Source organism: Bos indicus, chromosome 9 (assembly GCF_029378745.1).
Source record: "Bos indicus isolate NIAB-ARS_2022 breed Sahiwal x Tharparkar chromosome 9, NIAB-ARS_B.indTharparkar_mat_pri_1.0, whole genome shotgun sequence".
Taxonomy (NCBI): Eukaryota; Metazoa; Chordata; class Mammalia; order Artiodactyla; family Bovidae; genus Bos; species Bos indicus.
In genome coordinates this window covers 51,156,266-51,172,232 of record NC_091768.1, presented here as the reverse complement: position 1 = coordinate 51,172,232, position 15,967 = coordinate 51,156,266, and the positions used below count along the sequence as shown (strand labels likewise).

Below are 15,967 nucleotides of genomic sequence, written 5' to 3'. Positions count from 1 at the left end.
TCCCTCCTGGCATAGATAACTTGTCCCCACAAACAAATCATAACTTTTTTGCCACGCCCAGAGTAAACGAATATTCCCCCCTTTAAAAAATACCAACTCAAATTTTTCTAAAACTAACAGATTGTAATTAATTAAATAGTGCTGTTTTCCCTAGTTGTCCTAAGCTTTGTGGTTGGAGAAATTATAAGCCAAATCGTAAGGAGCCTTTATTGTAACACTCCCTTCACACACTGTGTTCAAAGTTGAATAGTAAGATATTAAGAAAACAGAAAAGGAAGAAAGAACACTATTGCAAAATAAGAGTCTCTTTTAAATGTAAGAAATTTGCATCTATACACCATTCCAGTAAAATTTCCCTTTGGGTGATTTTTTAAACTCATAACAAACAGCTCATTCTGCCTCTGGTGTCACCGCTCCTTCCCGGTAGAGCGTCGCTGTCGCGTGCAGGTCTCTCTCCTCCGACGGCGCTTCCAGAGCGGAGACGCTCCCACCAGTCTAAGCAAGGAGGGGGTTTCACCCATCGAAACGTCTCTCGAGTTTGAGAGGGTTGTAAGAGTTTTCCTAAATAAAATATGGCAGGGAAAGTGTAGGGAGGGAGAGAGAGTGTGTGGCGCATCCGCCCGCTCCGGCAGTAATCTGCTTGGCTGTTCCCTGCTGGGCTGGATACCCCCTCCCCTCGTTCGGTGCCCGGATCCTCCCGGCCCCTCTTCTCGAGCCCGCTGTCAGCTCTCCGGGGAAGGGGTGCCAGGCCCCGGGCGGCACTTTTATTTTGGCTGAGAGGAGGGAACGTTGCTCCCAGGCCCGAGGGAGGCGAACTGAGCCCTTCTGTTTGGATTTCCCTCCTCGCTATAGCAACCAGCAGCATCCGGACAAAAATGCGCCCTCCCTGGACAATGGCCGGGCCTCCCGCTTCTCGCCCTCGCCTTCCTCCCCCGGATCGCAGCCAGGACCTGCCTAGGAGCTCAGTGGCTCGGTGGCCGGCAACGCCCCCACCCCCAGCCCGCGGCGTTCCCTAGCGGTACCCCCGGGAGGTCAAGCCGGGGCGCCCGGACGCCGCCGCCCGTTCTCCCTACCCGGGCTTACGCCCCACGCAGGCCGAGGCCCGGACACACTGCCTCCCGGCGGAGTACGCGGGATCCCACCGCGGAGTTTTCCGCGAGATTGTGTGGGTGGTTGGATGCCCCTGAGGGGCACCAACTCCAGCTTTTTTCAGTGTTTTTAAAAAAAGGTTAGTATAATGCACGAAGCAGACTACTCCTCCACCCCGCACATTCACGTAAATATAAGCATCCTAAACCACGGACCTAGGCTTGATCTCTGACTTTCTTTCACTCTCCCAAGGTTAATTAAGTTCCCTTCCACGAGCTCCTCGCCTATTCATTATTCTCTTCCTCTGACCTAGGGCGTCAATATGATCAGGCCTGTGACTCTGCCTGTCCTGTTTTCCTATTTTTGCATTTAATGCTGGGACCCAGCTGCCCCCAGATTACCATCAAAACTCGCAGCAAAGACCAGAGGGGTGAGATGGTCTCATTGCTCCAACCTAAGGCTCCTTTTTTCTGAGTCTTCTACCAGACAATGCCAGCCTCTGCATTCCCAGGACCCACATTCTGGAAACCAGTCTTTTTAAAAAATAGTCATCTCTAGCTTCACTAAGCCCCAAAGTGCCTAGAATGACAGTTTTGAAACTCAGAGATCTAGAAGAAGATCCCAGTCCACAGCTATTATCGCTGTGGTCAACTGTACAAAAGAAAAACTTCGCTCAGTGCACCAGGACACTAACAATAGGACTTAGTGCATTCTTACACTTTAGCGGGGATTTGTATCCATACTCTGTCCAACCAGAATAAGAAAAATGAAGTCCGACTTCAACTAAATGGAGCCTTGTTTCCCCCAGTGATGGAAACCCAGCCCTAAATCTTGGACACATCACCATAAAGTAGCTGAGGATACTCTTCCCCTGCACCTGTGCACAGGTGTGTGGGGGTGCTCTTGGCCCCTCCTTCTGCTTCTCAGACTGTGCCCCAGAAGATAAGAAAGAGAAAGGACTGTGGCAAGAACTTACTCTCAGTACTATCTCTAAAAGCTTTGGAGTGAAGGAGGTTTCTGTTTAAATTACTTTTATCTATTAAAAAGTTGTCATTTCCTCCTGCTTTAGGGCAAGGGATAAGGGTGGGAAACACCTTCAGGCTTCATTGTTAGGAAGTCATTGAATGTTAGTCCTTTGAAAAGGAAATTTCAGAAAGGTAACTAAGAGCCACCAATCCCCTCAAGTTGTGTCCCTGCTATTTCAGTATAAACAAGCTGTATTAATGCCAAATAGAATTTGCCTTGTACACTGATGGAATGTGTCCTTTATGCTGTCTCCCCTGTAAGGCCTCATACTCACCACTCAAAATTTAGCAGACTTTCTTTGATAAATTACTCAATGTAATCCTTGAAATAGCTAGACTGCCTGCGTGATATGGTTTTAGAAGTCTTCAAGCCATGCCTGTCTATAAAATATTCACTTGTGGACTACAAAAGAGGGGGTCACTTTTAATGATGAGATTGAGAACATGAGAAAAGGAGAAACAGAATATCCACAAATTCAAATAATTTCATTTTACAATACTGAACTTAGAACATTACATCTTACTGGTTTACACAGTAGTAAAGGTAAAATAGAATCATCCGTATGTGAGACATGGACAAACACAGATTTGGCAAGAATATGAAGAATGGGCGTTTCAACTTTCAGAAAACTTTTCCTTCTTCAAAACCGTTTATGACATGGAGACGGACGCACATTTAGAAACTTGTAAAATGTATATATAGACAATAACATATAAATCTATGTGGAAATTTTTTAATTGGGAAGACATTGTGCTGCATAATTAAAGATATTAATTTCTGTTCTTTTTAAAAGTAAATGTTTATTGTGTCTCACAAGAACTGGCAGCTTGGAAATGCATTTTCCTTGCTTCTTACAAATGCATCTCTAAGCCTGTAAGTCTTCAAGCTCTAAGGAGGTTTTCATTAAAGGAGCCAGCTGCCTCTTTGTGTGGATTGGTTGTTTAAAGCTGAAGCTCTAAAGTGGAAACCTCAGTTTTGACATTCTGTAGGCCCTTAGCAAAGAAGTTCCATTTAAATGTGGGGAAGCTCTCAAACAACTCCTGGATACTAGCAGAAGAGCAGAAAGTACAGGAATACAATGACTGGAATAAGGGAGAAAGGAGAATAAGAGAAGGGACTTGGAATCCTCCTCCAAGGTGGATATATTAAAAAGAAAATCCCAGTAGGTAATTTTACCCAAGTTTAAACCAGCTGCCACCTTGGAAGAAAATTCCCTTTGTTTCCTGATTTCCATTATCATAAAACTATTAAAACATCAATAAGAAATAAATTAAGATCTATCAAATGAATAAATACCATCTCACCTCTATCTTAATAAGTGCATCCTTTCAGCTCAATGTTTAGGAGTGATTATGGCGGTTTTTCTGCCAAGACTTGGTATGGAGCAATACAATAAATGATATTTTACACATGGTGTGTTTACTAGATGAAGTTAAAATCTAGTTCAAATTAGAGTGTACAGGTTGATATCATTAGTGTTACTCATGTGAAGACTTTGGGAGATTCTGGTCAAGGTGCTGGGCACTACTAAGACCCAGGTCTGGCTCACGCTTTTGAGAAGTGTGACAATGTGGGGATAAATATCCTTTTGGTTTAGCTCGGATTCTGAGTTATTTTCTCTCCAAGCAGTGCAGTAGGAAGTCCGCACCAATTCCTCAGACCAGTCCAGGTCAGGATACCGACTCAGCTGAGCCCTTGCTGAGACCTAGAGGAAGGGGATGGGCTGGTGAGGTTGCTCAGGACGCCTGGAGCTTGTTCTCGTGAAAGGGGCCCGGGGGACCCAGCAGTCAGCCAAGGAGGCTGCGAGGCCGGCGTGAACCGCTTGCTCAGCCATTGTCCTAGCCAGTGATCTCGGGGAACTGTACTGGAGTGAGGGAGATATCAAGACACCTTGTCAGTTCAAAGCATTTTAGGTTTGTTTGAAATCCTCTCCACGTCAACGTAAGCAGCCTCTGTATTCGAACAGTGCTTTGAACAGTGAAAGGGAATGAGCTGAATCAAAACCTGGAGGTGTCTCCCCGAGACACTTTCAACGTGCTTTTATGAGGGTGGAGAAATGCAGGGAGACGCGTGGACTCTGCTCCGGTGGTGTCAGCCGCAAAGAAAGGCGCCCACGACGGTGGGAGGAAAGGAAGGGAGGACCAAAAACCCCTCATCGGGGGTCTAAAACCTCTGAGGTTCCTGGAGCCCCAGGAAGGGGCTTCGCCGGGAGGCAGACTGGAAGCCGAGGTACCCAGGACCCGGCGTTCGCGCCAACCGGGCCTCCGGCGACAGGCGGAGAGGCGGGGGTGGCGCGGGGGGAGGTGGTACCCAGAGACACTGTGCGCGCCCAGCCCAGCCCGCCCGGTGATTGGCCAGGCTGCGGGGGTGGGGGTGGGGTGCAGAGGCTGAGGCTCAGGGGTAGGGCAGTGCTTTGTGTACTCCCGGGGATTTATTGGGTGCATTAATCGAGTAGAACCACCCGGCTTACCCTGTTGGGAATGTTTCGGCTCCGTTGCCTGCCAGCGAAATGAAGCGAAGGTGGGGGGAAGGGGTGGAGTGGAGACCTGGGACGTCAGCATGGGCTGAATCTCCGAGCAGTCATCGTCAGTGAAGTCCCGCTGCAGACAGGAAGTTTGGATGTACACATGCAGCCTATTCTTGTTCCCCCACCCAAAACCCCAGCGCCCAAAGCCTGAAACTGGGGGAAGGGAGGCAGAAGGAGAGGAGGGTTTGGGTTGGGGGGAATTTTAAACTGACTCCGAGTCTGGCCGCCTTGGTTCCCTCGGAGATTGGAAACCTTTTTCTTCCCTCGAGTGTTTCACCCCCACCGGCTGCAAAGGGCCTTGTCCCTTGAGAAATGAGAAATCAAATCCAGAGAAAAGCAGACACCTGCCCCGGAAGGGGGAGGGGGCGAGCTTTTCAGCATCCGGACGCGGCCCTTCCCGGCGGCTGGATCCATCCATCTGTGGGAGCTCCGAGTTGTCCCAGCCGAGCGGTTGGGGAGGAGGACAGCCGGCGGCCGGGGGTAGCGGGGCGGGGGGTGGGGGGGTGGGGTGGGGGTGGAGGTGATGAAAAGAGGCGCGGCGGGTTGGGCCAGGACGTGGCTGGCGAGTGGCCCGTGCGCTCCCAAAGCCCCAGGATAACCAGGCGCCCAGCGCTGGGGACACGGAGGCGCTGCTGAGGGAGGCGGTCCTGCCCTCCACCCAGCCCCTTCACTCCCGGTCGAGCAGCCGCGGGCGCCAGCGGCCGAGTCTGCGCGCTTCCAGGCTTGGACTTTTTCATTTTTTCCTAGCCGGGCAAAGTTACGGGATTCCTAGCAGCCCCCAGGCGCGCGGCCAGAGTGGCTCCGCGCTTGCGCGAGAACCCAGCGCCAGAAGGTGTGTGTCCTCGCCTCGCCGCGCGGGTGCGCGCGTGGGGAGATGCAGGTCCGTTCGGTTGGCGGCCTGTGGGCTCGCCCCTCCCCTAACCATTTCTCTCTCTCTCCCCCACACACGCTCATAAACACAGGGCACGTGGAAATTCTCCGCCAAAGCGCCTTGCCCGGGCGAGTGCTCAACTCGGTGATTTATAAACAGCTCAGCCACTCCCCAAAGACCTCCGCTCCTCGTTAGTCATGATGAATTCTCCGGCCCGTTCCACTTTGCTGTCTAGATTAAGATGCTCGGAGGCCCCAAAGTGCTCCCCTTGAGCGTTGATTTGGCTTCCCTCACAAACTCACGATCGCCGGCAACGCCAGCACTAAAGGCAACGACGGAGGGTCGGAGGGCGGAGGGTGAGAGGTGGGGACGCAATTCACTTTCCCTGTGGTTGTGTTTTTACCCCCCCCCCCACCCACGCCACCCCCTTCCAGGGCAGCAACTTCTGATTCGTTTTGCAGTGTTCGCGCGGTACACTCGAGCGTGCGTGGTTGCTCCGCTGCTACAGCACCGGCCTGCGCCGGATCCTCCTACCCTTGCTAGCAGGCTCCGAAAGCGGCGGCAGGCACCTGCTCCGGGTGGCTGCGGCGCTGACGGCGCGACGCGCTCGTGCTGGGTAGAACCGTACTGCCGGTGCAGGGTCCCGCAGTCTCGCTCCGGAGTTCTCTGCTGAAGGCTAAGCAGACAGCTTCGCCAGTGAGCGCCTGGAAGCTGAGTTAGACCACCCCACCCGCTGGCGTCCGCCGAAGTTTAGGATTCGGAAGATTCCCCTAGTACAGCCCATTTTCCTTCACTCGCTCTTCCTCTCTTTCGAAGCAGCTAACGGAAAAAGTTGCATCCAAAAGCTCAAGGAACACGGAAAGCGCTCACGCAGTCGAAGCCGCCCTTGGTGCCTCCCTGCCCCTTACCCAGAGGCCGAACACCCCCTTGACAGCGCTCCTTGTCACAAAGAGAAGGTCTACTCGAGTAGGATCCTAGTTTTCCCTAAATCCAAACCTGTGCGCGCCCCCAGTGTTTGAATGTGTCAGAGACTTTTAGAGTTTTGTTTTGTTTTCAGTCCAGACCGCTGCGCTGTTAGAACAGGCAACTCCTCCGCTCCTGAACAAGTAGTCTCTTACAAAACCGAGGCGCCGGTGGAGCCTGCCTTTAATGGGGTCCTCACTCCGAGGTGCTGGAAGACCATCCGGTCTGGAACCTAAAAGGAGGAGATCTGGCGCTAGCGGGGTGGGGAGAGGCGAATAAAAGCACCTTTGGGGAGGCAAAAGTGTCACACCTGGAGCAAGAAGCACATGGGCACTGAAATTCTAATAGTTGGGGAAAGGAGACTTCAACGTGTGTGTGTGTGAGGGGGGGTGTAGCCTGACTTCTGGCTCTAGGTATGAGACGTTGGGGTGTATGTGTGTATGTGTGTCCCAAGGTGAATAAAAGTCGGACTCCCCCTGGATTGTGGGGACTCAGCCTTTCTCTTCCTCTTTCTTCACTCCTTCTCCCGCCCTATTGGGAGGAGAAGGTGGACCGACACCCCGCCCCCCCACCGCCACCCAAGTCTTGCAAGTGGCTGTGGTCGACAGAGGGCCGGGGCGCCCCCGCCCCCCGCCACTTCTCCGCCCGGACCGCCAGGCGCGTCTGCTTGGGAGACAGATGGGGGGCGGGCCCATCCTAGAGGGTCGGAGGAGGCCGGGGGTGGGGGAGAAGGGGAGGTGAGAACTCTGAGAATCTGAATGGGGCCGGGGTGGAGGGGGGTGGGGATCAGAGAACAGCTAAAAGGACTCCGCGCCCGGGGTGGGGGGGGGGGGAGCGGAGGAGGGGGCATCTCTGCGCCAATCAGTGGCGCCGGCCTGGGAGGTTGCTAGCGGTATCCACGTAAATCAAAGGGCGCGGAGCCAATGGGAGGGGGTGGAGGGGGCGGGGCCCAGGCGCGTGCCGCTGCGAGCTGGCGCTGCCAAGAGAGCGGGAGAGAGCTGGAGAGAGCAGGGAGAGGGGGGAGCGCTGAGCTAGTCGGAGAGTGAGCGAGAGCAAGGAGGGAGAGGAGGAGAAAGAGAGCGAGGGCGGGCGGGCGGGAGGCGGCGGCGGCGGCAGTAATAGCAGGAGCAGCCACAGAAGGCGTCGGAGCGGGCGTCGGAGCTGCCTGCTGGCTGGGAGAGAGAGAGAGGAGAGAGACGGAAAGCGAGCGAGGAGAGGAGCCCGAGGCGAAAAAGTAACTGTCAAATGCGCGGCTCCTTTAACCGGAGCGCTCAGTCCGGCTCCGAGAGTCATGGCGACCGCAGCGTCTAACCACTACAGCCTGCTCACCTCCAGCGCCTCCATCGTGCACACCGAGCCGCCGGGCGGCATGCAGCAGGGCGCGGGGGGCTACCGCGAGGCGCAGAGCCTGGTGCAGGGCGACTACGGCGCGCTGCAGAGCAACGGGCACCCGCTCAGCCACGCTCACCAGTGGATCACCGCGCTGTCCCACGGCGGCGGCGGCGGGGGCGGTGGCGGCGGCGGCGGGGGCGGGGGTGGCGGCGGGGGCGGCGGCGACGGCTCCCCCTGGTCCACCAGCCCCCTGGGCCAGCCGGACATCAAGCCCTCGGTGGTGGTACAGCAGGGGGGCCGAGGCGACGAGCTGCATGGGCCGGGTACCCTGCAGCAGCAGCAGCAGCAGCAACAACAACAGCAGCAGCAGCAGCAGCAACAGCAGCAGCAGCGGCCACCGCATCTGGTGCACCACGCCGCCAACCACCACCCGGGGCCCGGGGCATGGCGGAGCGCAGCGGCTGCGGCGCACCTTCCGCCCTCCATGGGAGCGTCCAACGGCGGCTTGCTCTACTCGCAGCCCAGCTTCACCGTGAACGGCATGCTGGGCGCCGGCGGGCAGCCGGCGGGGCTGCACCACCACGGCCTGCGGGACGCGCACGACGAACCGCACCACGCGGACCACCACCCGCACCCGCACTCGCACGCGCACCAGCAGCCACCGCCCCCGCCGCCCCCGCAGGGCCCGCCTGGCCACCCGGGCGCGCACCACGACCCGCACTCGGATGAGGACACGCCGACCTCGGATGACCTGGAGCAGTTTGCCAAGCAGTTCAAGCAGCGGCGGATCAAACTGGGATTTACCCAAGCGGACGTGGGGCTGGCGCTGGGCACCCTGTACGGCAACGTGTTCTCGCAGACCACCATCTGCAGGTTTGAGGCCCTGCAGCTGAGCTTCAAGAACATGTGCAAGCTGAAGCCTTTGTTGAACAAGTGGTTGGAGGAGGCGGACTCGTCCTCGGGCAGCCCCACGAGCATAGACAAGATCGCAGCGCAGGGGCGCAAGAGGAAAAAGCGGACCTCCATCGAGGTGAGCGTCAAGGGGGCTCTGGAGAGCCATTTCCTCAAATGCCCCAAGCCCTCGGCCCAGGAGATCACCTCCCTCGCGGACAGCTTACAGCTGGAGAAGGAGGTGGTGAGAGTTTGGTTTTGTAACAGGAGACAGAAAGAGAAAAGGATGACCCCTCCCGGAGGGACTCTGCCGGGCGCCGAGGATGTGTACGGGGGGAGTAGGGACACGCCACCACACCATGGGGTGCAGACACCCGTCCAGTGAACTCGAGCGGGAGGGGGAGGGGCAGAGCGCGGGGCTCCCCCTCCCCTTTGGTCCGCGGCCCTTTCCCGACCCCCTTGTTCCCTCTCTAACTTCTGATTGTTATTTTCTTTTTAATTATTATTTCCCCGTCCCTTAAAAAGAAAAAAAATAATAATAAGGAAAACAACTAAGGCACTGGACTATCCTTTAAACGGTAGCAGGTGTAATGATGTTTTGACCTTTACAGACTAGTACCCAGGCAATGGAGTGGAGTGTCTCCTAGAGAGAGTGAGCAGAGTATGTGTGTGTGTGTGTGTGTGTGTGTGTGTGTGTGTGTGTGTGTGTGTGTGTGTGAGAGAGAGAGAGAGAGAGAAAGAGAAAGAGAGAGATGGCGAACACTGAGTTAAATACCTGGCAAAACTAAATAAATTACCAAAAAGAAAAAATTCCACCAAACCGTAGTAAATACAAAACACAGCTCCTGATGCTCGGTGTTGGCACATGCTGCTGTGTTTATTCAATGTGGATCCCCATCAGGAAAGAGGGAAAAATACACACGTTCTTTGATGTAGGCAAAACTTAACCACATAAATTTGCACTGCAGGAAAATTGAAGTTTACATGAACAAAGTCACGAGCATGTTTTTTCTTTCTCCCACCGTTAATTTTGAAATTGCCGGGTTGGGTTTGGTTTGATTTCTGGGAGAGAGTTGAAGCCAGCTTTTGGCCACTCTCCATTTCTAATGCTCTTGTGTTGCCCCTCCTTATTCCTACTGTTTGTGAACTTTGGTTACCTTCAGATCCCATCTCCTTACATTAGGATAACGTTTATTTGCTCCTTTTACCAAAGCAAACCCGATCGTCTTCATACAAAATAAACAATTCTCTGCTTTCAGGAAATGGGCATGTTCTACCCGCTTTATCCAAGGCAAGAATCCTGTTTGGAATACAAAAATGAAAGTGAAGCATTGGTTTCGGTGACCAGCCACAAAGTAAACTTCATTTTCAGGCAGTGTTTCTGGGGGAGGTTGTGGAGGGGAGAAAAAGCGAAATCGATAGTGAGTGACTGATTGCTTCATTTTATCAGGCGGGGCCCATTGTGAAAGAGCTCAGAGGAAATGCCGAGGTTAAATATATTTTCAGAGTTGTCCAACAGAAGGAAAGTGGCACCTTGAAAGGAACAAGGGAAATATATATCTTCAGACACCACCGCTCAGTTGTTTGCCTTCAGTTTTAATAACTTAATTATGAGGAATTATTTGTGCTGACAGCAGCAGTTAAACTTTGTTCCTCTAATAGCTTTTTTTTTTTTTTAACATAAAATAATCTGGGAACTTAATGGTGTATGCATAGACTATGATTCTTAGCACACAAAATACCCACATGCCTACAGAGAATATCTCCACTCTAGGCTGACTTTTGTCTTCACTAGCTCATTTGTTTATCAAATCATATATAAGGTCCCACACCCTATTCGTATGTAATTTATTACAGAACATACCAGTTTGACTTGGACAGCTTTCCCCCCTCTTTTACTAAAGAAGCCAAATGAAGTATAGGAAAACAATGTTATTTTCAATCCTTCCTACTCTCCCTTTGTTAACAGTTTTAAGTGCGTTTTTTTTTTTTTTTTTTTGACCTTATCTTGATGGAAAACGGTTGACTCCCTTAACAAAAGACTCTACTGAGAAGTTTAAGTGGGGGAAAAAAAAAAAAACTTGTAACTTTACTGAAAATAAATACCATTAAACTGTGATCAGTTAAAATATTAAATAATAATCAGCACAAAAGGGCGCTAAAAGGGAAAATACTTTGTATTCACCTTAAAAGTTTGGGGCTTTTTTTCCTGGTTAGGTCTTAGACAAATTTTTATTTTAAAAAATTAAATTCTCACTACCAGAAAATGATGGTTCAGCATCAAATTAGCATTGCAATTAGTAGTTAAGGTTTTAGGAACTATGCTTTATATTGTCTTTTCAAACACCTGTGATTGTTTCATTTTCAGTGTTTTTGCAAGATAAATGATGGCTTATAAATGGGCATATTTATTTGCCTGTATTTCATTTCCCCCAGTGAAGGTCTCAAGGAGATGGGCATGGAGCTCCTTGGGGGTGCATCATGCCGCCTGTTCCTGAGGTGTGGGAACTGGCCTTTAGAGAAGCAATCCAGAGCAGGGCATAGAGCCAATGGTAAAGGGAGGAAATGAATTTTCAAATTCTTATTACCAAGTGGGTAAGGTCAGAAGCTGGAGTTCAGGGGATGTGTCTGTAGCCTCTAACTCTCATAGGTTTACTAAGATGAAAGTTACCACTGAACCTTACCACTATGTATATATGTTTAATATCTGTCTTTTGAAATGCAGAAATAGTTTAAATGTTTCTTTGTCTATTTTCTTTTTTTTAAATGCTACCCAGGGAAATATTTTCATATCATTTTTAAGTGGCCTGCCTCAATGTATATTTATTTCTTTTAAAGCAAAAAGGTTCTGGAAACTGTTTTTCTGTAGCTTTAAATGAGTAGGTAAGCAAAATCTATATGGGATGTAATTTTTTTTTGTTCAGTCTCTTTAAAAATACTTTGTTTTGGTACATTTGGTTGTGCTTGTGGGGAAAATAAAAACGCAGAGATCCTTATATATTTATGTTAAAGTAATATTTTATTATCTACATAAAACAGAAATGCACAATACCTTCGTAGTTTGTTCTAATTATTGAAATATCTTTATTTTATTTTAAAAATAGTGCCAAGTTTTAAGGGGGGAAAACCCTAGACCTTATACTGACTGAGTTGAGTTGTGTGTAAACACTTCCCTTCCTTTATACTTCATAAAGTTTTGGAATAAATTTTATGCATATACTGCCAGATTTCATGTTTATAACTTTCAGGAGCTTTTTTTTTTTTTAAGAGCAATTACTCTTCTGGTTCACTTTTCTTTGCAAAAACTATCGGTCCCAAACCTTGCAGTTACTATGCCTGTAGCATTTCATTGAAATGGTCCCTGGGTTTGAGCTTCAATTTGTTTCCATTTCATGGTCTGACAAAGAGATATTTGTCCTCTGATATATCTGCAGTGTCCCTGCATCTTCCTTCTAGGTTAGCTTTACCTTATCTGATTGTGCTTTTTTGGAGAGCATCCATGAAACTAGGTGAACTTTGATCTTTACCCACATGTCCTCACATAATTTGGGACCTACAGAAGAGCAAGGCTTAGTTAAGAGAGTTATTCTTTTTCATGATTAACAAATATCTTTCAACAAAGAATGCTTCTGGCAATATGCACTATGTGTGTTTGCCAGGTGATTAGAGGTGGGTGCTATATGTTTTTCCTTTCAGGCTTACAGAAAAAAAATGGGATTTGCAATGGTTTATACGGTAGTGTCTATTTCTCATCAGCCAAGCAAACAGGATCTGAAACAGGAAATAAAAGAAAAAGAAAAGAACATATGAAAGAGACTCAAGATTGGGATGTGAATAACATTGTTTCAGATAGTCTTAGAGGGAACATCACACTTAACCAAAATCAGTTTTAAGGTTAGTGAGAAATACAAGCAGTGTTGCATTAGTTTACAAGTTTGCTGATGTATTTAAAACCCTCCTTGGAACAGTGGTTTAAGTATATATGCCCATTTGAAAGGTAGTTTCTGGGCTTATTACATCTGATCATCCTTTCTAACTCCTAGTCAATAATACCCAGGTCCCAAACAGATTCAGCCAAATGACCTTATCAATAGTCTGAAAGAGAAGTGACAGAAAGAAGAAGTATTTTGTGACCGCAGTCATGCTGATGGGTAAAATGTTTAAGCTGGCTATAGATTTGAGTTCTGGGTCAATATCCCCCTCCATTGTAGGCAGAAAACAAGCAGCATGTGCCCTCTGCAGGGCATTTGAGTGGACCTTGAGAAGGTGTTTTTTGTTCTTAGCCACAGGGGCTACTGACTGGAAACCGTCACGTGTTAAACGGACACGCCATGGTTTTGACCCACGCCTGCCATTCCGACTCTAGAACTACTCTGGCAGTTTTTGATGCCCTTTTGGGGAGTGTATGGCATGCTAAGATGAAAAACTCCGTCATTGCCACTGAGAGAAATCTGTGGGGCAGTCATCCCTAAAATGCTGACTAGCCATGACCAACCCTTTCGTTTTCCTAAAGACAATAACGCAGAATACAGCCATCCTGAAAGAGTTCCTGTGTTTCCTTTTAAAATTTATGGTGTAAGATGGGGAAGAAACAATCCTGTGGGAGAGTTATGTGATGGTCAGCTGGAGGGAATGGCCATAAATAATATTATGCTTGGCACTTCTAAACATTCTCGGTTCCCACGAAGTTACCTCCTTTATATTTCAGATGCAACAACAATAGCAATATTCTCCTTCCCCTCCAGCTCCTACTGGGGGAGCCACACTGGTTGGCAAAATTTTCTGGTGAAATGGCTTTAATAAAGGCACTCATCTTTCTATCATTTTATTTCTCCAAAAGCAACTAATAAAGAGATGCAACAGCAACAATGGGGGTGGGGGGGGCGGTATGTGAACGCACTGGTACCTGCCCTTGTGTGTCTATATGCTGCATTCATTTGCCTTTTATTTGCCTTACTGTGGAAGCAGCGACTTGGATAGTGCTGGATTGCAGGGTGAGAGAAATGATCTTTTTATCACTGGTCTCTGTGATTTGTCTTTGTTGATTTTTCAATCAGTTTATAGAACTCAGTTCTAGATTCTATTAAATTCCTAGACAAGGTAAAGAATGAGGGAAAGAACGGAGCTTATACAGAAAAAAGGAAGAAGGATGGTGAAGGGAAGGTCAAAGGTATAAGTGTTTTTTGGGGTCTGCTTGTATATCTCAGTGAGGCAAAAGGGACGGTGTTTATTTAAAATGAAAAGAAAAAGATGCATCTTGAAGTACTATGGACAAATCTTGACAACATGACTAAATGGGACCTACAGCTAAATTTTAAACAAATGTTTTCCCTGTTCAGGGAAGTTTACTTTTTCAATGATGCATAGTCTCTTAACAGGGGGCAGATGGTGGTAGGAGAGAACCAGGGTTCCTGGTACCTATCACCACTTGATTCAGGATGGGAAATAATGCACAAGTGGCAGGGGCTTGCCACTTAACTAGCAAATTATGGAATAAACTTGCTCACCTTTGTAGAACTTAAGCCAGACTTATTTCAATGCCCCTTATGTAGATGTGAGTACAGAGGGCCAGAAAATGGCTTTTTAGTTTTCTTTAAGGCTTTGCTTGGTTATGGAGATAAAGAAAAATCAAAATATTTTCACATTGTTCTTGTATTTGGTGGGAAGCTAGGAAATATGTTTCCTCCCCCCCCCCCTTTTTTTTAAGAAAAAAAGTTAATTAACTTTATCATGTAGTACTTTCCCTTTACCATAATAACAACTCTGCTTGGCTTAGCTATTAGAGATTTTAAATACAATATCATGTCGCATCAAAACAACCCTGGCCTCTCTCATTGTTCCCAGAATTCTGGTTGTTGATAACATGAAGATGTATTACTTTTTTTAATGTCTTAAATGTTATTTAATACATCAGTAAAAGTGCATCTATATCTTAAACTTCATTTCTTCCACGTCTTTTCTGAGTTTTTATAGCTCTTTGTCTGGGATTGGGGTGGGGGGGACTTCCTTAGGCGCCTCGCCTATGAGGAGCCTGGGCTCTGGGGTGGTGTGTAGCTGGCAGCAAACAGCTCTCTGCTCTCAGAATGGGGAGCTGTCATCTAGAGAAAAGAAGAAAATAAATGCCCCACAAAGACTCACTTGTCACTGATTTCAGAAAGACAGGGGAGCACTTGGACCCCATCTGAGTAATATGGAGGGGATTTTGATTGTTATAAATTGTATACGATTAACTCTCAGTGTGCAGAACGACGGTGATAGGAAACCTCGCGGTGGAGTAAATTTGAATCTGCATCCATTTTGATTTGGAGCATGTATTTTTCCTCCCACCAGTGTTTCCTCTGGGTTTGTTGTTCAAAAAGAAAGAAAGAAAAAAGCCACGCACAACTAAATATGGCCAAAGTTTGGCAGCAGAGTGGGAAAAAGAAAAAGTTTCTTGCGGGCTTGTAAAATCAGCCATTGTGAATTACTGGGCTCTACTGTTTGGGCAAATCCTTGTGCAAAGTGTTGGGAGTCCTCCGTCCTGCTCTTAAGAAATCTCATTCCGTCCGAGGAATTTTGTGTTCCACAGCACTGGATTCTGGAGAGAATGATTTGACATTAACAACTTTGTGTTTATTTGTTTGCTCTCCTAACAATATTCCTTCCAAGTTGTTACAGCGACTGAGCCAGGCGGACTAGTGTCCTGCGCGCGGGTCTCGGCTTGGCGCCCGGGAGACACCGCAGCCCGGCTGCGCGCCCCCTACCTCGGAGAGCCCAGCTTGGAAAGGTAGACCCGGTTTGCTCCCCTCATCCCCCTCCGGCTGGGCGGTTGGGGGACAGAAGGGAGAGGAGCCCCGCTTTCTCCCGATTCCAGCCCTGGCCTTCGCTGAGGGATGCAGAACCACCTCTAAGTGTTTTCGCCAGACATGGAGATTCTCTGAGGCTCCAGAGGCGGACGCCCCAACCCTTTAGGGGGAGGTTGAACAGCCCAGACCTTCTGAGCCATTCCAGCACACTCCTTGTCCAGGCAGATCCTGGGAGGCCGAGAGAGGGTAGACGACGGGCAGATCTGGTTATCTGGCGAGAGGAGATCTGATGGTCAGGAGAACGAGGGCAGATGCCCAGGGTGCGACCGCCGCCCCTGGGGAAGTTGTAGTCGCGCTGAGTTGGCGAGGTCTCTCCGGGGGCGCGCTTGGCCCGGGCATAGATGCCTTGGGGGCACAGAGGTGACTAAGGGTCGAGGGTCCAGGGGCAGTGAATCTCCTAGCTTTCTGCCTGCGCAGCTTTTC

The 15,967-nt window shown here is 49.3% G+C and overlaps 1 protein-coding gene across 1 annotated transcript; it reads left to right on the top strand.

The window, feature by feature from the left end:
- The first annotated feature begins 7,595 nt into the window (after positions 1-7,595).
- Positions 7,596-11,924, top strand: POU3F2 (POU class 3 homeobox 2). Its single transcript, XM_070796046.1, has one exon. It carries the CDS (start codon positions 7,768-7,770, stop codon positions 9,082-9,084), a length of 1,317 nt encoding a protein of 438 aa, XP_070652147.1. The 5' UTR covers positions 7,596-7,767; the 3' UTR covers positions 9,085-11,924.
- The last annotated feature ends 4,043 nt before the right edge of the window (positions 11,925-15,967 follow it).